General features: G+C 33.2%; 1 protein-coding gene and 1 pseudogene across 1 annotated transcript; one reads left to right on the top strand and one right to left on the bottom strand.

Annotated features, from left to right (window-relative positions):
* Positions 1–1,452: 1,452 nt before the first annotated feature.
* Positions 1,453–3,786, bottom strand: LOC146900988 (phosphoglycerate mutase-like protein 4). Its single transcript, XM_085736293.1, has 7 exons — positions 3,608–3,786; positions 3,375–3,453; positions 2,701–2,751; positions 2,499–2,609; positions 2,030–2,161; positions 1,868–1,943; positions 1,453–1,770 (listed from the first exon to the last, which is right to left on the bottom strand). Exons 1-7 carry the CDS (start codon positions 3,640–3,642, stop codon positions 1,592–1,594), a joined length of 663 nt encoding a protein of 220 aa, XP_085592419.1. The 5' UTR covers positions 3,643–3,786; the 3' UTR covers positions 1,453–1,591.
* Positions 3,787–12,962: 9,176 nt separating this feature from the next.
* LOC146900987 (putative acetyltransferase At3g50280) lies at positions 12,963–14,262 on the top strand (annotated as a pseudogene).
* Positions 14,263–19,195: the final 4,933 nt, after the last annotated feature.

Here is a 19,195-nt window from a genome sequence, read left to right as displayed (position 1 = left end):
ATTCGATGACATCAAGGTCCAAAACCAAAGAATCTTTAAGTTACAAGGATAGAATCTAAAAAAGAAAATTATAAGGGTAACTCGGAAATGATATATTTTACAGGGGTAAAGCACTGTTTACCCTTTTTTATTAAGATTAATATTACACAAATTCGGTAAAATAATAGGTTTGATGCAAAATATATTAAAAAATTAAAATTACAATATGAAAATTATCGATTATTTTTTAAGCATATGAATTAATAATAATATACATTAAATTAATGTAGTGTATAAGATTAAAAACCAACAAGTAACACAATAATGCAATATATAATACTAATAAAATAATAAATAAGTATTAATATTTACTTTTGTGGTTTGGTTTGTTTTGGTTTTGAGAAATTGATCCAAAATCCGATCTGATACTAGCGGTTTTTACAAAACAACATCCAAACACATCCAAAAATATTTGTTTTTTTTTCTTTTTCAGTTTTCGGTTTTTTTTGATCGATTTGCGGTTTTATTTTGGATAAGTTTAAATTTGAACACTCTTACCGTTGATGGACCACCTATGGCTAGCGAATGGAGAATGCATTTCGGATGCTAACACTGGTAATGCACAATTCTATTTGATTTATGTTAGTGAGTGGATTGATCAGTCGACTAAGTCTTGGAAACCACACATTGTTTATCATTTACTCCCTCTGATCACATTTATAAGCAAAAAACTATATTTTAGGTTTATTGAATACCTAATGTATTTGGTTTATATATATAGACCAAATACATTAGTTATTCAATAAACCTAAAAAATATATTTTTTTTGCTTATAAATATGACCAGATAGAGTATTTGATTTGGAAACCGCAAGATTAATCTTTAACACTCCTCTATTTCCCCAACTATTAACAAACACATTTTTTTAAGAAGAAACAACAAACACATTCATTTGGAAAGGTGGGAAGAATGGACATTATTCTGTTCATAGTGCATACCGGGTTTGTACCAAGAGTATTAAAGATAGTTCTCATTTAGGGCGACGGGGACAATGAAACTCTATTTGGAAGCTCAAATTTTCACCAAAATTGAAAAATATAGTTTCGAGGGTCTGGCGTGGATGTTTTCCTACTCGTGCATGCCTTGTTAGTAGAGGAGTTACATGTTCAACAAATTGTGTCATTTGAAGACACCTTACATGCTTTTATTGAATGTCCTCAAGCAATTCAGGTGCGGTGTGCTAGACATTTGTGGGAGGATATAAAGAAAGCATTGAGTAATAACTATGGCATGGAAGAGACGGGTTTTATTTTATTTCGACAACTTTACTCTTCCCAAAGCACACATTTGTGGAGTTTATGGAAGCGTCGGAACCTAAAATTATGGCAGCAGGTGGATGAAATGACTTCCCAAGTGTTGGAACATGTTGTGCACTTGTTAGAGGATTAGAAGCTTGCAATAGACATTCAGAGAGATGTTTATGTTCTTGGATTTAACATTATTTTCTTCTGTTGCCTTTAATTCTTTATTAACTTTGGATAGGAAACAACATGCATTACATCCTAACCGGAAGTTATATTACCCCAACTCCCAAGAGTATATTGTAGAGAAATCAATTTTGGCTCAAATGACTAACATTAGCCCACATATTTAAGGTCCATTTTTCCTCATCATACAAATGAAAAATACTGATAGATGCATTGTGTATTTTTCCTTCATATCCATTTGTGCAAGCCCACTTGTAAAGTATTTCAATGGATGCTCCATGAGAGACAACTACGACTCTCTCCCCTGCAATAAAGTTAGGTACCAAGAATGAGTATCATATATGACAATGAAGTTTTTGGGTTAGCTAAAAAGATCTTAGAAAATATCAATATTGAGCTACCTTTATATTTTTTGCCAATTCTTAGCAATGCAGATTTGCAACGTTCAAGAAGTTGAGTAATACTTTCTCCACCACCCTGCACATATACAATAGTTTTTATGCATCATGTGTTATGTATATGCAAATTTAAAGAAACCATAATTGTATATCCATGGTACTTACTGGGATTTCTTCATCTTCATTCTCAGACATCATAGCCTTGTAACTAATGGGATTAGTCTTTTCTATTTCATGATGAGGTAGGCCTTGAAGATCTCCTTTGTGTCTTTCCCGTAGGTCGAAATCCTTGACAACCTGAGAATATTCACATCGAACGTAAGTTTAATTAACATTTTGATTTTCAAGATGTTGTTTAGATCGTCCAGTACACTTCAACTCATAGTGTGGCTCTTCAACCCCTCTTACTCAATATTCTTCGTCTAATTCATCTTTTCCGATTGAAGTGTATCGTTGAAGCATACTTAGAGGGAGGCTAACTCGTGTTGATTTCCTTGATCGATAACTTTTGCGCCGGTCCAATTACTTAAAAGGGGTAAACTGTTTGTATTTGGGATAACTAGAGAATCTTTTGTACTTTCTATAATAAGTTTTTATTAGAAAAATAAAATAAAATTATGGATATAAATCAAACCTCTAATCCTCCACATTTAGAAGCAATTATTTGTGCAGTTTCAAAAGCACGTTGCAAATCAGAAGAATATATGGCAGAAATCTTTGGTCCTCTGGATAGTTTATCAGCCACCTCCATTGTAAAAATTACAAGAATTAGTGTCGTGATCACGTAATTAAGGAGCCAAATTTGGTTTGTATGTATTTCAACAAAAACAACTTACTGCACGCGCTTGCTCTCTTCCAACTTCATTCAATTCAACATCCAAGTGTCCCTGTTTATATATACAAGTATGTATGAATTTAATTAATATTGGACGTACACAAATGAATTATAAGAAAAAATATATTTATATCAGAAATAAATGTTATCAAGCACTTATTATTGATAAATTGTTTGAGTTTTGGTTCTCAATGAACCGTGATAGGTTGGATCATTCAATTGAGCTCGAGTAATTGTGCACATTAGTTTATCTATTCAATTGTTTTTTCATTAGACCAATGAAACTTAAATCCTAAAACATAGACACTGATGAGATAGTCATCAACGTTGCTCTCTCATCATCTATTGATTTAAGGTGACAACTACATTACCTATCAACAAAAGTTGGATAGAGATTACGTATCTGAGTTGACACCAATCAAAATCATATTTTGATTAGTGTGAGGTGAGGTGAGTAACCTCTACATATCTTTTGATAGGTAAATAAGAATTTGTCTCTTTCCAATCTAAAATATGTATAGTTATTGATCAATTATATATATAATTTGTATCTATCATTTTATAAAATACATCAATAAAACATGAAGCCACTTTGCATAATTTTATTTTTTAATAAAAATAATTAACATGTTGAAGCAATATCCAATCATATGCTATGTTTTTTTAATAAAATACCTGAACTTTTTTTGCAGCATTCCAAATTGTTTGACCATGACGAACCACAATTATCTCAGCATAATCTGGATGAGGGTAACTATAACCAACATCATTTTCCAATTAGTTTGATGACTAATTAATTATATTATATAATTAAGAAAAGCAAAACAAAATTAACTAATTGCATTAATTACAATCCCAAGAACACAACACAAATAAAAAGTTGAGTAGTAAATCAAAAGGAAAATAACCTGGAAAGAGAATCGGTGATGAAAGACTCAACCATTTTGAGTGAAGAGTTGAACTAAGGTCTTACTTTGGTTACAATAACTAAGAATTTGTAAAGCAAGAAGGGACAATGAATGGTGATTAACAAGAGGAAGGAGAATATAAGTTATAGATTTATTTCCTCGTTGCTTGGCTTACTTACATTTTCGTAATAACATACAGCACACCACACTATATTATATAATTTTTTGGTTGACATACTTTATAGTATATTACTATAGTTTATAAGACTATAACAACTCCTTTCCAAAAACAAAACATATTAAAAGACTATAAAAACTTATTATTAACAAAAAAAACTAAAAAGACTATAACAACTATCTCATGTAGATAAAAAATGGTTGTTGGAATTGAATATTGTGGGGTGTGACTCACATATCAAAGGCACCTTGGACTGTTTGTGGGTTCAACACTGTGTCCATTTTTCTTCTCTGTGCCAAGGCATTAAAAAGTCATTTTGACTCATTCATTTTGGTGAGAAGCTATAGACATAATTGTAGCAGAAAAAGAGAAGAAATCTCCATTCTTCTTAGAAACGTTAAGGAGAGAGTGAAAAAAAAAAAAAAAAAAAAGAGAAGGAAAATACCATTGTTGAGTGAAAAGAAAGAATCCATATTTGATGACTATATGTTAATTATTATTATTTTTGCAATATCTTAACAAAGTGATTTTTGGAAAGGAAGATAACATTGTATTTGTTGACCACGAGAATTTTCATATTAGGTAATGTCATGCATGTCTTGTTATTCGCTAGATTTCGTTGTATTTAGTACTATCTCCAATCTTATATATAAGAAAAAGTTCAATCGAGGACTGCTATGTCCCGACAGATTTCTTCACGAAGGGATCATGAAAAGCCATTTTGTCCAATTAAAGCTTATAGTGGCCGAAATACACGGCATTCTTGGTGTGATTTGGTTTTTAATTAAATCTGATTGTTATTTAATCATGATGAAGCGGTGGAATTTTTTTTAGATGAAGCGGTCAATCATTTACAACACAAGATCTAACGGATGATAATGTGCCAACTCTTTCGGGAACATGTTGTTCGCTGCATCTAACATTATTCTTTTCTAATATATAGAATCAAATGGAGTAAATCTTGAGCAATGTTGTAGCCACCAAATAAGTCATTGTATCAATAATAATAAGCCACCAAATAAGTCATTGTATCAATAATAATAATAATGATTATAATATTTAAGTTCCACCATAAAACATATCGCACACCGATTTTTCTCAAATGCAATTAAAAGTGTGCTCTTCAACTTTTGTGTGTGAATTTTTTACTCTTGCCTATCAACTAAAAAATGTGCTACTTCGTGGAAACAACTATTCCAATTCACAGGAACATAAACAATATCATCGACACAATCCCATAAATCGGTCAGAAACTTATTAGTCATAAGTTTTTTTTTTTTTACAAGATTTATCTGGATATGTTACTTTCACCTCTTCTCGTCAAACATAGAGACCCAAGACAGATCATTTTCATAGGAGAACGGTGATAGATACCGCTTTTGCAAAGAATAAAATTGTGAAAACTCGTTTGAAATATTCACGATTGTGTAACCTCCCCTTCTTCATGTCACCTTCCACTGAACAGTGCGACTTACACTTATTATGTTAGATAATCCACTTCAATGTGCATCTAGCCATCTACAAATATAGATGGAATAAGCTATAGCTATTGAAAAAAAATTCAAGTTCCACGTCGGATAGATGACAATCTTGTATTAGATTGTTGTGTCTAGTTAGAAGTTAGTTGGATAAATTTGAGTCAGTTAATTTAGTTGGATAAGTTTGAGTCAGTTAGTCCGTTAGAGATTAACCTGACCGAGTAAATTATTGTTGATTACATTTCACAGAAGAATAAAATCTTCACATTGAATTTTCACTTTTCCCTCTTTTTCCTCTAATCTCGAGTTTTCTCTCTTTTCTTCTTTCTACTTAGTTTTCATGATTCACTTGGGTTTTATCACATAATAGAAGCTTAACGCAACAAATTTGGAATTAAAGATCACTTTTTCGTTCCAAGCTTTCAACAATCGCGAACGGAAGCACAACCTCAAATAAATTTCCTGCAATTTGCTAGTTTTTAAATGCCGCAGATACACCTTCGATGAGTGTTTGCAGGTATACACTATCCCTTCCGAAGAGAATGAGGAGTTGGTGTTTAAGCCCTTCAATATCTTCTTATCATCATTTGATCACCCTTGAGTCTGCATATAATAGTTGAAAGTCCTAAATTCAAACCCGGTCAAAAAAGGAAATGTTAATTTAACTAACATTCCCCTTTATTTATTAAAAAAAAAAGGCTTAATAGCAGTTTTGGCTCCCTACGTTTCAAGAAGTTGCGATTTTGGCCCCCTAACAAAATAAAATACAAAATCGCCCCCTAAGTATTATCCCTTTTGCAGTTTTGGTCTCCCAGGTCAATTTTGACCAAGTCAAAGCTGACGTGGACGCCACGTATGTAATTTTTTTTAATTAAAAAAATAAAATATATTTTTTTAATAAAAAAAATTACAAACGTGGCGTCCATTTGTGCATTGACTTGGTCAAAATTGGTCTGGGGCCAAAACTGCAAAAGGGGCAATACGTAAGGGCGGTTTTGTATTTTACTTTGTTAGGGGACCAAAATTGCAACTTCTTGAAACATAGTGGGCCAAAACTGATATTAAACCTTAAAAAAATTGAGACCGCGGATCTCCAGCCTGGTTGGATTATTATGAACAAAATCTCTTACACGGCTGGAATATTTTGATTTGTATTTTTTCTTTTAAAAAATTTGTAGTAAGTTAATGTATTTGGATTGAAATGCGAGTAAAGTTCATTATGTTTGTAGACTTTAATTACGAACTACTATTTGTGTAGAACACCAATGCAATTAAATTCATTAATGCACATTAAAACATACCAGAAATAAACTACAAGTAGTTGACTAAAATCTCATTAATCACTTGAACTCAACTACTTGTTTTTTGCAGAAGAATTGAATTCCAATGTTCAATGATTTTCATTGGATTTTCTCATTTGCTCCAGAAAATCTACCCGAGTGAAAATGTTTGCAGCTTTGGTTGTTGAATCCAAAAAAACAAAGTTTTCCAAAAGTTATCAATCAACTTTAATAAACGGTGGAAGGTTATTATAAGGTCACTGGAGTATTTTTAATCCTAAAACTAATCAAACGGTTAATTGTGATCTAATTGTTGTCATCAATAGTTTTCATTTCTCACAATAGATAAGAGATGTAGTATTCACCATAAGATTTTGTATAAGAAAACCAAAGTGAGAAAAAAATTGAGATAGAAAGGAAGATCAAACTCACAATTTGTAATGATCAATGAAAAATATAGGAAAAAAAAACGTTTATCACATTATTTCATTATATTTATTGTTCCTTCTACATAAATTTCATTGAAGAACTGAATTGAACAAGTTACACATCCTCTAAAAAAATCACACATTAAGAGTACCATTGTCTTCACCAAGTTGCATTTCTTCTGTGCCATTTTTAGGGTTCCATTTAAAGCATTCAGTATCAACACCCCTTACGTTACATGGTCCTGATTTATTTATTGTCCAATGACAATCTCTTTTGCAAGTTTTGTCATCTCGTACTTCAACATAAATGTCAAAGTATTGAACTTCTTTCATCCAATGAAATCCACAAAAGTACAATTCTGCTTCTAAAAAGATCCTAGGCCTAAAAGAAAAACTGTAAGTTTCTCCAAATTTTAGTGTGTGATACCCTAAATCAGTGTCTTTGTCTTTGCAGTGAAGACCTAGCTCGGTATCTGTTAGGTTGCTGGTAATGTAAACAAATACTCTTTTTTTACGAAACGGATTACTTTCACCATCCTGAAACTGCAAAGCAAGAAAAATTGTTAGCAACATGGAAATTGAAAACACAATTTTGGAGAATGAAATCATCATACTTGCGCAATATTTTAACTGATGGCACTGACATTGAAAGATATGATCGTTGTTGTTATATATATTGTTGAAACTAATGAAAGTGACATTTTTTAATTTTAAACATTGCAAATGTTAATATTAATTAGTTAAAATAAAATGTTTTTTTTTTGGTCAAGAAAATAAAATGTTTTTAATGCAATATAAAAAGCTTTTAATATCACATCATTTTATTACCATAAAAAAGATATTTTTTTTGACCAAGTTACCATGTAAAAGATATCAAATAATTTTATTGTCAATCATTATGCTTAGTCTTTCATTATACTAAATATAAGAGAAAATTCTTTTTTTAAAGTTCATTGAATAAATGATGTATTTAGTACATATTATAGTCTAGATACATAAATTATTCAATGAACTTAAAAAAAGATTATTCCCTTATATTTAGGACGGAGAAGTAGTATTCTGCCTATTTAATGTTTTAAATATTTTCATCGCAAAATATTTAAAATTATTATACTTATATATTTTTTGGATACAAATTATACATATTTATTTTTTACTGGAAAATACTATACATATGTTTAGTTTTATTTTGACCCGATCTTTTTTGTCCTCTAATTCATTCCACAATTAGGGTGCGTTTGTTTCAAGTTATATTTGTAGATTCCTGAGAATAAAACGATAGGAATACATATATGTCTATGTTTGTTACAAGTTTACTAAATTTTATTCCGGATATAAAATGTTCCTAGGAATAGAAAAAATTTCCCCAAGAAAAGGGTGGGAATAAAGTTCCCATGGAGATGAGAATAAGTTCATGAGTAATTTCCTATTATAATTCCTATTTTTATGGTTCCAAAGAATATTATAGTGTGAAACAAACATCTTTTTTCTAAATACCATGGAATAAAATTCCCATCTTTATATTCCAAGGAATGTTATTCCTAGGAATAAATTTGGTAAACTTGAAACAAACACACCCTTAATGATTGTTTTTTATTTACAAATATATCAATTAAATACTCCAAAATATTTGGTCAACCTCTATGGAGTAATTTTTTTTTTTTGACTAACCTCTATGGAGTAATTGAAATGCTAAAATGTGCCATAAAAGCACATGTTTGGTACCAAAATATAAATTTTCTATTGAAAACTATGTCAAAATGTTTTTCAGAATTTTTAAAATTATTTTTTTCTCAATAAATACTTAATATTTATGGAATCCTTAATTGTATTCTAAGGTAGGGATGGCAAAAAAATTTGTGCCCGTTGATATCTTCATATAAAATATGTGATGGGTACGGGACATATAGTTTAACGGGTATCAACAGGTATAATAAAAGGATATTTAACTACCCGTTACCTTATAAATATGAATATAGATTTGATTGTACATGTGTCTGATGTATCCGTTAATAAATTAGATAAATTACTAAAATTTCCGTTTATTTTATTACAAATAGCTTGAGGGTTACTTTAGTAGTTTTCATTAAAACATATTTGTTAACTTGCACCAATTTGTTAACTTATACCCACTTTTATTTTATAACAAATAGCTTGAGGGATATTTACTAAACTATCTCTTACTTTAAATTGGTATACATTGTCCTCGTGAATTTAGCTCAGTTGATTGGGACAATGCATAAAATATGCAAGGTCCGGGGTCCAAACCCTGACCACTACCAAAAAAAAAAAAAATTGGTATACGCTAGTGTATATTGGTTTTTTTGTCCAAATAAAAAGGTGCACTTTTGCTAACTTGGACCTTCATGTTTTTTGTTGGTCTAAGTTAGCAAACCTATATATAGATATAATTTTATTTTATTTTTTAAATGGTCAATGTTAATAGGTAGTTGTTACATTTTGTTAGAAAAATGTTGAGCTCTTCACCTTCTTATCAACTCCGATCTATATGTTTCTCCCCCAAACTATGTGCCAAACCACCTTATTGCTTCCAGTAGTGATACTTTAATTGAAAATAATTTTTCTCTTCTCCAATTTTTTCTTTTAAATATGATCATTACAATATGACCCATATCCTTAAAGAGAAGCTTAAAGTCTTGAAATACAATCTTAAAAGCTGAAATAAGGAGGTGTTTGGTAATTTATGTTTTCAGAGATCGTAATCTCTCGCTTACGGACTTGTTGTCACTCCTTATGCGTAGAGACTCTCAAACCATCTAATGATCTAAGTTGAAGTGGCTGAAAGACGGGGCTGCTAATTCAGGGTTCTTTCGTGCATGTATAAAAGCTAGGCGCAGGAGGAACTCCATCTTCGCTATTCGTGTGGGTGACAGGTGGGTGAAAATGTTGGAGAGGTGAGGGAAGAGATTATGCGATTTTTATCTGACCAAATTTTATTGAATCTGCTTATGATCGGCCAACGATAGACAACATTCAGTTTAAACCAGATTTTAGACCAAGACAAGCTGGCCTTGACCACACCCCTTTTGTCCTTTAGAGATAGAGGTGATGATTTTAGGAATCATATGGTAATAAGATTTCAGGCTCATGTGAGTTTAAATTTGTTTTCTTGAAGAGGTTTTGATCACTTCTCATCCTTAAGGTGGGGGTTATGTTTGAGAACTATTTGCTAATGCTAGCCTTTCGAAGAGTTTATCCTCTTACTTTGTTACTCTGATCCGTAAGGTGAACTTCCCCCCTCTAGTTGGGTAACTTCCATCCTATCTCCTTTCTTGGGTCGCTTTATATATTTTAACTGGTCAGTTAGCAGGGGTGATGTATACAATTATTTCACCTAATAAATCTTCTTTCCGCATAGGAAGGCACTTGGTTGACTAGGTAGTGGCAGTGAACGAGATTATAGATTTGACTTTAAGGTCTAAGAAACCCTGTTTGATTTTCAAGGTAGATTTTGAGAAGTCGTACGACTCATTGAGTTGGAGTTTTCTTGATTATATGATGGGGCGCTTGGGCTTTTATTCAAAATGGAGATCTTGTATTTGTGTGTTCTCGGGAGTACTCTCTGTGTTGGTGAATGGGTGCATGAAATAATACATCAATATCCATAAAAGGCTTAAGCAATGAGACCCGTTGGACCTATTCCTCTTCCTTCTAGTAGTGAAAGGGTTGAGCACATCCATTAAGATGGAAAAAGAGTTAGGGGATTTCACTAGATTCCAGGTTGATTTTGTTGGGTTGTTTGCGTCACATCTTCAATATGTCGATGATGCCCTTTTCTTTGGGGAAGCATCGATGACTAATTTTTGGACTTTGAACACTACTATGTGTTGCTTTGACCTGGCATCGGGTCTCTGAGTTAATTTTGCAAAAAGTATTATAATGGGGGTGAATGTTGATTCTTACTTTTTAAGTTTGGCAAAGGGTTTTCTTCACTGCAAGACTATTTATTTCCCGTTCCTTTATTAAGGCCTTCTTATAGGGGTAAACCCTAAAAATTAAAGACCCTAGGAGCTTCTTGGAAGCATAGTTCGAACAGGTTGTTTTCAGCTCACTCTAAGTGTGGTTACATTTATGAGACTAATCTTGAAGTGTAAGTAGAGTGGACGATCTTTCTAATATTCTAACCTTGGTTTGGAAGAGTATAGCTCCCTCCAAGGTGCAAGTGTTCTCCTGGCAACTCCTCCTTGATATGATACCGACTAGAGTGGATCTCTTGAGGCATAGAGTGATGCAAGATCATGCGGCTACCTTGTGTGCCTTGTGTCTGGATGAGGCATAACCTGTCAGTCATCTTTTATTAATTATGCAGTTGCGATGAGGGTTTGTGATAGGATTTTTAGGTGGTTAGACCGGTAGTTGGTTCTCCTAAGAGGGGTTGTTAACTTTTTATTATCATTATTATAACTTTGATTAAAAAAAACACTATTGATTGATATTTAAACATGGGACCATTTTTAATATTTTAGATAGACCTTCAATTTTATTGAGATGACCATGGACATGTGTTACTTTTTTCTTTGAGGGGGTGTGCGTTACTTTATTAGTTTGCATGAGTGTCTAATGATTTAAGAAGAGGAAGAGGAATGGGTATAGGCGTATATCTGTACTAATGTAAGTTGTGAACTATTGTTGTTTCAACATCTTCATTTCCTTCGATGCTTCGCTTTCTTTCATTTTTAACAACAATGAAACGTAACAAAAAAAACGATGAAACAAGCTTTACAATATTTGACTGTCAAAAAAAAAAACAATGAAACAAGCTTTACTATAATCTATTCGGGTTAGCTTTTTCATTTTCAACATAAATAGGAGTATTATTTTTTAACAAAATAAAAAACTTACACGCGAACCTAACTTTTGAGTAAAAACATAACTAAAACATAAAAAATGTTATTTTTTAAGAATCTTAAATAAACGGACCCTCTTTACAAAAAATAAATAAATAAATAAACGGACCCTAATATATTTTACAATGAACGTGTGTGTGTGTGTGTGTGTGTGTATATATATATATATATATATATATATATATATATATATATATATATATATATATATAGTATGCGATGTACTTGCTTTTTACTAATAATTCTATACTCTAAAGTTTGATTGGATATTAACACCATGCTACATTTTATACTTGATTACTTTCCAACTGAATTTAACTAAATTTCAGGTTTGTTTTCTCTTGCAATTAATTTTTGAGCTCTTATCAAAGAGCTGTCATATAATATATTTCTTTTTCCCTCAAAAAAAATTCTTTTATCATGTTTTAGGTATCAAGTTTTAACCGTTGTTTAATGGTGATTAATCTCAATAAAAGATGGGTTCTCTCCTCCGAACATAATTTTTTCATACTCTAGAGTCATAGAAAGTATAATCCCTTGTTTAAGGGGCTCTAGTCTCTTATCACTTGGACTTATTCATTAAAAGGATAGAGCAATTTATTGTTGATAGCATCATATAATTATTGGACTGTTAGTTCCTAGTAGTTATATAAAATCAGCTGATAGTGTTGTGTGAGGGCTTCCTTTTCCCTCCTTCTCTAAAAAATACTGCAGTTGGGTGAGTCGGTTGCAGTTATATAATCCCATTGTACATCAAATTATTGTTCTATGTAGATTTTGATTTTAGTATAATATTTTCATTTTGTTTCTATCATTTGGCACCTATATAACCTTGCCTGTCCTATGAGGTGTATGTGGTTTTAATAAAATTATTTTTCCTCTTTGAAAAAAAAATAAAAATTTGATTAACCTTTCAAGATCCATGATAAGTATATTTCAAGGATATTTCTCTATATATTTTTTTAAAAACTCGGTATCTAATCTAAGGACCGACTAAGTCCTTACAAAACTTTGTTATGTCTTTAAATGAGGCCCTACGTACAAACGGGTAGGATATTTCTCTATATTATATATTGCTCCTCTCATCACATCTCATTCTATACATTGCCTTGATTCACTCACTATGACAGGCATTCAACTTATCTCAACTAGTACAATCCAAGCAACAAATCATGGTGGTGACAAATCAACTCACAAAATTATCCATTTAACTCCATGGGATCTAGGATTACTAAAAATAGAACCAATCCAACAAGGCCTACTTTTCCATAAACCTAAAACCAACCAAATCCAACATCTTAAACAAACACTTTCCTCTACTCTCAATTTCTTTCCACCCCTCGTTGGTCGTCTTTGTAATATCTCAACACCACGACGGTAACAATGCGTCATGTTCCATCATTTGCAACAACGATGGTGCGTTGTTTGTCCACGCCATAGCAGAAAACACTACCATTGCTGACATCCTTCAACCCGACTATGTTCCTCCCATTGTTCACTCGTTATTTCATCTCAACGGAGTTAAAAACTACGAAGGTACATCACAACCATCGCTTGCAGTTCAAGTAACAGAGTTAATCGACGGTATCTTCATTGGTATTGAAATGAACCATGTGGTTGTAGATGCCAAGTCGTTTTGGCAATTCGTCAATTCTTGGGTTGAAATCTCACATGGTTTCAATCAACCAACAAAAATCCCTTCTTTCGAACGTTTCTTTCCAAACAACATTAACCATCCCATACAGTTTCCTTTCACAAAGGAATCACAAAGTCAACAATGTGAAGTATCACCTCCTCATCGAATCTTCCACTTCACAAAGGAACAAATTATGGAACTCAAATCAAAAGCTAATGCAGAAATTAGTAGTAGTAATGGTAATAGTAGTAGCGGTGGTGGTAAAATAATAATATCTTCACTGCAAGCGCTTTTAAGTCACTTTTGGCGTTTAACTATAAGTAAACAAAATCTTAAACCAGAAGAAAAGACTGTTTTGAGGTTACCAATAGATTGTAGGACAAGAATGTGTCCAGAGTTAGCAGAGAATTATTTTGGAAACGCGATCGGAGTGTATGGAGCTGTAATCATGAAAGTAGGGGAACTAATTAAGGAAGGTGGGATTGGTAAGGCTGCTATGGAAATGAACAAGATGATTTCCAAGGAATCTCATCATGAGAAGGTAATGAATAACTATGAGTCTTGGTTGAAAACACCGATTATAGGAGAGCCAGGTACGTTAAGAAGTACTAATGTGTATTTAGTAAGCAATTCCCCAATATTTGATTTTTATGGTAATGACTTTGGTTGGGGTAAGCCAATTGCAGTTAAGAATGGGGTTGGACTTCAAAAAAATATTGGTAAAGTTACTATGTTTGGTGGGGCAGAAGAGGGTAGTATTGATATTGAAGTTTGTCTTCCTTACTAGTGTACGAACCCGTGCAACGCACGGCTGGAATATCCTGTTAATTTTTATTTAAGTTCGAAAACAACGTGAGCAGACCAAATATATTCGGTTAAGAATAAATATTATCACTCAGCAACAGCAGCAATAATACAAAAACCACCAAAGCACACATACATAATATTAACCATCAAGGGGAAATCCACAAAGAAGAATACAATCTCTCTTTCTGTACTCTGTTGTGCTAAAGATGCATTGATAAAGAGCACATCCTTTCACAGACTGTTCAACTTCACAATGTAAAAAATACCCCTTTTTGTTCGAAACTGTTCACCTTGTTTCCCTTTTTCACCCATGCACTTTCAAAACACAAAGAAATATTAAACATATTGTAGAAAACACAATACAAAACGGACAAACTGTTTACACAATGTATTGTATAAACCATATGAATCTACATGCTTTCACAGACTAACAAAAAAGAAATCTAGATGCTCATCAAGTTCATTGTCCCCTCGAATAACATTCACAACCACCGATTGGAAAAAACTCAAAGTCAAACTTGGAATTCTGCACAGTAGAAGAAAGCTTTGCCTTAGTCTCAGGGTTGCAGATAAAACGAATTAAAAAAAATAAAAAAATTGCTTACGCAACACACTGTCAACCCCAATAAACATAGAGAGATTACACAAAGTCGTTTTAAAAAAGTCTCCTAAAATCCCATAAAATCAATAGAATCACACAAAGTCTTTTAAAATCTGCAGGATTTTGTTTGCCAAAATAATCTTTTAAAATCTCAATCCAATACACCCCTAAGTCAAAATGTATCTCTAAAAATAGAGAGATTAGTTCGCAGAAATCTAAATTCCTATACAAACAAAAAACCATTGATTAAAAAAAAGCAAGAACTCCAAACAAAAATAAAAAATTGAAAATACAAATAAGAATATGGATACAAGAACTTCTTAAAAAAAGGGACATATATCTTCAATAAGCTATCGAAAGAAAAATGAACACCGCAACAAACTCTTCCCAACAGCTGGAGAATATTATCAGACCTCTATATATGAATTGCAGAATTAAAGTATCAAACATCTTGAACAAATCATCAGTACTTAAGATAAAAGCAAACTAAATCCGACAACAACTAAGTGTGAAACACACGGCTGGGAACACCCTGCATACACCACTCTAGTTTGATTACAAAAAGCAGAATAAATGAGCGAAACAAACAAAAATTCAGTCCACACGAACGATACTCTGGTTTGAGTTAGAGTTGCAGACAAAACGAAGTTAAAAAAAAACGACAGAAAATAAATATGCATGAATAAATAATGCAAATGTTGAATAACAAATTTAAACTAATAAAAATGCATGAGGAAATTAAAGTTGCGAGAGAGAAATAAAATGCATGTAGAAGAAATAAAAATTAGATGCTGGGGGGTGCAGGCAGTGAATGGGAGGTGCAGTAATTAAAAAAAGACAGAATTGGGCCTTGTGGCTGGGTTTAGGCCGGTTCAGACCGGTTCAAGGGCTGAACCGGTTCGGCCTGGTAATATATATAGGTGGTGCTGGTTTTTTTCATCATTTTTTCTTTCCCTCTCTCTCTCTACCTTCTTTTACACTTTGTTTGGTTGAGCAGAAATAGCAGCGAGAGAGTCATCGTAGAGAGAAATAGAAGAGAGAAGCCCAACTTCTATCGTTTGGTTTGGCGAGAAATACAGAAGAGAGACCAAATAATTGTGGGACCCTCAGCTTTTTGCTTTCTTCGCTGAGGTGCGAAGAAAAGAGAAAAAGGGAAGCTGATATTTTCTATTCCATTAATGCCCCTGTCATGTACACCATCTTTTCTATTTTTTTGGCACTGCCCAGCTGAAGAAATTTTATCATGAAAGTAAAACAGAAATGAGTCTTCAAGCAACCCAATTGAAAAGAATCTTACTGTATTTTTTATTAGAGGAGGCTCATGGTGAATTTGTTCTTTTGGGGTTATGGTGGATCAGAAAAATTGATCGCAAGAGAGAAGTAGGAAAAAGAAATTGGAAAAGTTGAGGAAGATGATGAGGTTAGGGAGTGACTCTCATCGTATAACTTAATAATTTAGGTTAACTTAAATTAATTTAATTGTTTTTTAATTTAAATTTAATATATTACTTAATTGAAAAAATTAGTCGAAAATAATTAATTTTAATTAATTCATCGAAAATAATTAATTTGAATTTATTCACCAACCATAAGTTAGTTTTAATTAATTCACGCTGACAGATATTTAAGAAAAATATTTTGATTATGTAAAATGTAAATCACATAATTAATAACACTAATATTAATAGGAAAGGCATTTTGGTCATTTCAAAAATAATAGCATTTCTCTCTCTTCTATTTCTCTAGTATATCTCTTGTACCAAACAATCCCTTAAATCTACTTTATTTCTCACATACTTCTCTCTTCTCAAACTCTCTCTCACCTATTTCTCTCTTCACAACTTCTCTTCTATACCAAACACATCCTTAGAGAGAGAAGCTCTCTTCTCTCTCCTTCCTTCTTTATCTTCTCCGACGAGAAGAGTGGTGGCCGGAGGGCTCCGGTGCGGTGGCCGGCGAGCCATCGTGGCGGCGCCGCCGCACCGGAATTAAAAATCGTTCCTTTTTTTAATTTTTTTTGTTCTTTCTCTTCTACTCTCTGTTGGAACAAAATGTGTTTAACAATAAACCTTAAAGAGTTTTGATGATAACAAGGTATTAAAAATTGTAAATTGGATTAGCTAATATTTGTTCAAGTGTACAGGACCATAATTATAAAGTTACATCATCATTGGTTCTGAATGAGCAAATAAAGAGCTATGGAAACAACAAAGATTTGAAGCTTGGACGCTCCTGAAGGCAACTTGCTCCTGAAGAAATAGCGCTCCTGAAGTCAAGCTGCTCCTGAAGAAATAGCGCTCCTGAAGAATAGTGCTCCTGAAGACAAGAGGTCCAGAAGTCACATCATCAGAAGCTGCATCATCAGAAGCTGCAGAAGTCATCTCATCAGAAGCTGCATCATCAGAAGCTGCATCATCAGAAGCTGCCTCATCAGAAGCCATTTCACCAGAAGCTGAATATCAACTGGATTTGCAAAGAATCAAGAATTGAAGAATCATCAATGCAAAAGCTGTCTATTGGATTCGAAAACACAAACAAAGGATTAGTGGAGCTTGCAACGGTCATTTCAAAGGTGTTTGAAGGTGTGTGTTTGCAATTTGGACGAAAGCGTTGACATTGTACTTTGTACGAATTGTACAACCACGTTCTCCACTACTCTGTTTTGTGTCTGCACTTCAAGACAAGAAAACAGCTCCAGAATACGGTCTCGCCTGCATAGATGTTCCTTTGGATAAGGAATGGATTTCAAATTTGTTCTTCATAGGACAACAACCAAATCAGGCAAAAGATCATTGGTGAAAGATCAAGCTTCAACAACGACTCTTTGGTGTGCTGGCAATTTCACAACGTCTCTTTCACACCTCTATATAAAGGAGTGAAGACCTAGAGAATTGGCAATGCAAGAACGCTGAACGAAAGACTCACAAAGATTTTCACAAGTACCAAACCTCTGCTGAAATTGTTCTGCATTCACTTAGAATTTCTGTGTCTCAAAGTCATATCTTAGAAATTCTTAAGTCCATTGAGTCTGTATCTGATTTGTATTGTGAGCACCTCTGATTGTATATCAAGTGTTCAACCTTAAACAATTTTCTGTGTAATTTTGTTTAGTTAGGAAGTCTCTTGCAGTTGTGCTTGAGCAGGAAGTCTCTTGATTGTGTTCTTGAGCAAAGGAAGTCTCTTGCTTGTGTGCTTGAGCATTGGAAGTCTCTTGCTTGTGTGCTTGAGCATTTGTAATCAGATATTACTCATAGTGAAATCTCCTTGGAAGTGCAAGGGGGACTGGACTACTTCCGGATTATGGAAGGAACCAGTATAATTGCTTTGTGTCGTTCTTCTTCTCTCTCTCTGTTTTATTCCGCTGCATTTAAATTCTGATCATCACTTCAGAAGCTGTCTCACTTAGCTTCTGATCAGTGTATTCAGTTATTTAGAGAAACGAAGAATTTTTCAAAACACAATTCAACCCCCCTTCTTGTGTTTTTCTCACCTTCAATTGGTATCTAGAGCCTTGGTCTGTTGTGTATCACTTAACCGTGCAACAGTCAAAGATCTGAGAAAAACATGACTACTCCTCCTCCTGATGGTGATACTAGCTATAAAAATGTCTCACATGATTATAGTGATAGTAAGAAAACCAGTGTTGGAAAAGTTCCAAAGTTCAATGGAGATGCTGAAGAGTTCTCTTGGTGGAAGACCAATTTTTACAGTTACATCATGAGCCTAGATGAAGAATTGTGGGATATTCTGGAAGACGGCGTTGGTGGTTTAGTCCTTGATGAAGAAGGAGCTGCTGTGGATAGAAAGAAACATACTCCAGAACTGAGGAAACTTTACAAGAAGCATCATATTATCAGAGGAGCTCTTGTCACTGCCATACCCAAAGCAGAATACATGAAGATGAGTGACAAATCCACTGCTAAAGCTATGTTTGCTTCTCTCTGTTCAAATTATGAAGGGAGCAAGAAGGTCAAAGAAGCAAAGGCTCTCCTGCTTGTACATCAGTATGAGTTATTCAAAATGAAGGATGATGAAACTATTGAGGAGATGTACTCAAGGTTTCAAACCTTAGTTTCTGGTCTACAGATTCTAAAGAAGAGCTATGTTGCTTCTGATCATGTAAGCAAGATACTCAGAAGCTTACCTGCCAGATGGAGACCAAAAGTGACTGCCATTGAGGAAGCTAAAGATTTAAACACTTTAAGTGTCGAAGATCTTGTTAGTTCTCTCAAAGTTCATGAGTTAAGTCTTAATGAACATGAGTCTACTAAGAAGAGTAAATCAATAGCTCTTCCATCCAAAGGCAAGTCAT

This window comes from Medicago sativa, chromosome 8 (assembly GCF_051527215.1).
Source record: "Medicago sativa cultivar Bolivia chromosome 8, Bolivia_mono, whole genome shotgun sequence".
NCBI classification, from domain to species: domain Eukaryota; kingdom Viridiplantae; phylum Streptophyta; class Magnoliopsida; order Fabales; family Fabaceae; genus Medicago; species Medicago sativa.
This window is presented reverse-complemented; position numbering and strand designations above follow the sequence as displayed.

What these genes read in the sequence shown, in the direction of transcription:
- LOC146900988 (XM_085736293.1), bottom strand. Translation starts at nt 3,642, where the DNA reads ATGGTTGAGTCTTTCATCACCGATTCTCTTTCCAG. An exon ending in ATCACCGATTCTCTTTCCAG is followed by an intron (nt 3,454 to 3,607) that starts GTTATTTTCCTT and finishes TGTTGGTTATAG; the next exon opens with TTACCCTCATCCAGATTATG. An exon ending in CTAAATGTGGAGGATTAGAG is followed by an intron (nt 2,162 to 2,498) that starts GTTTGATTTATA and finishes GAATATTCTCAG; the next exon opens with GTTGTCAAGGATTTCGACCT.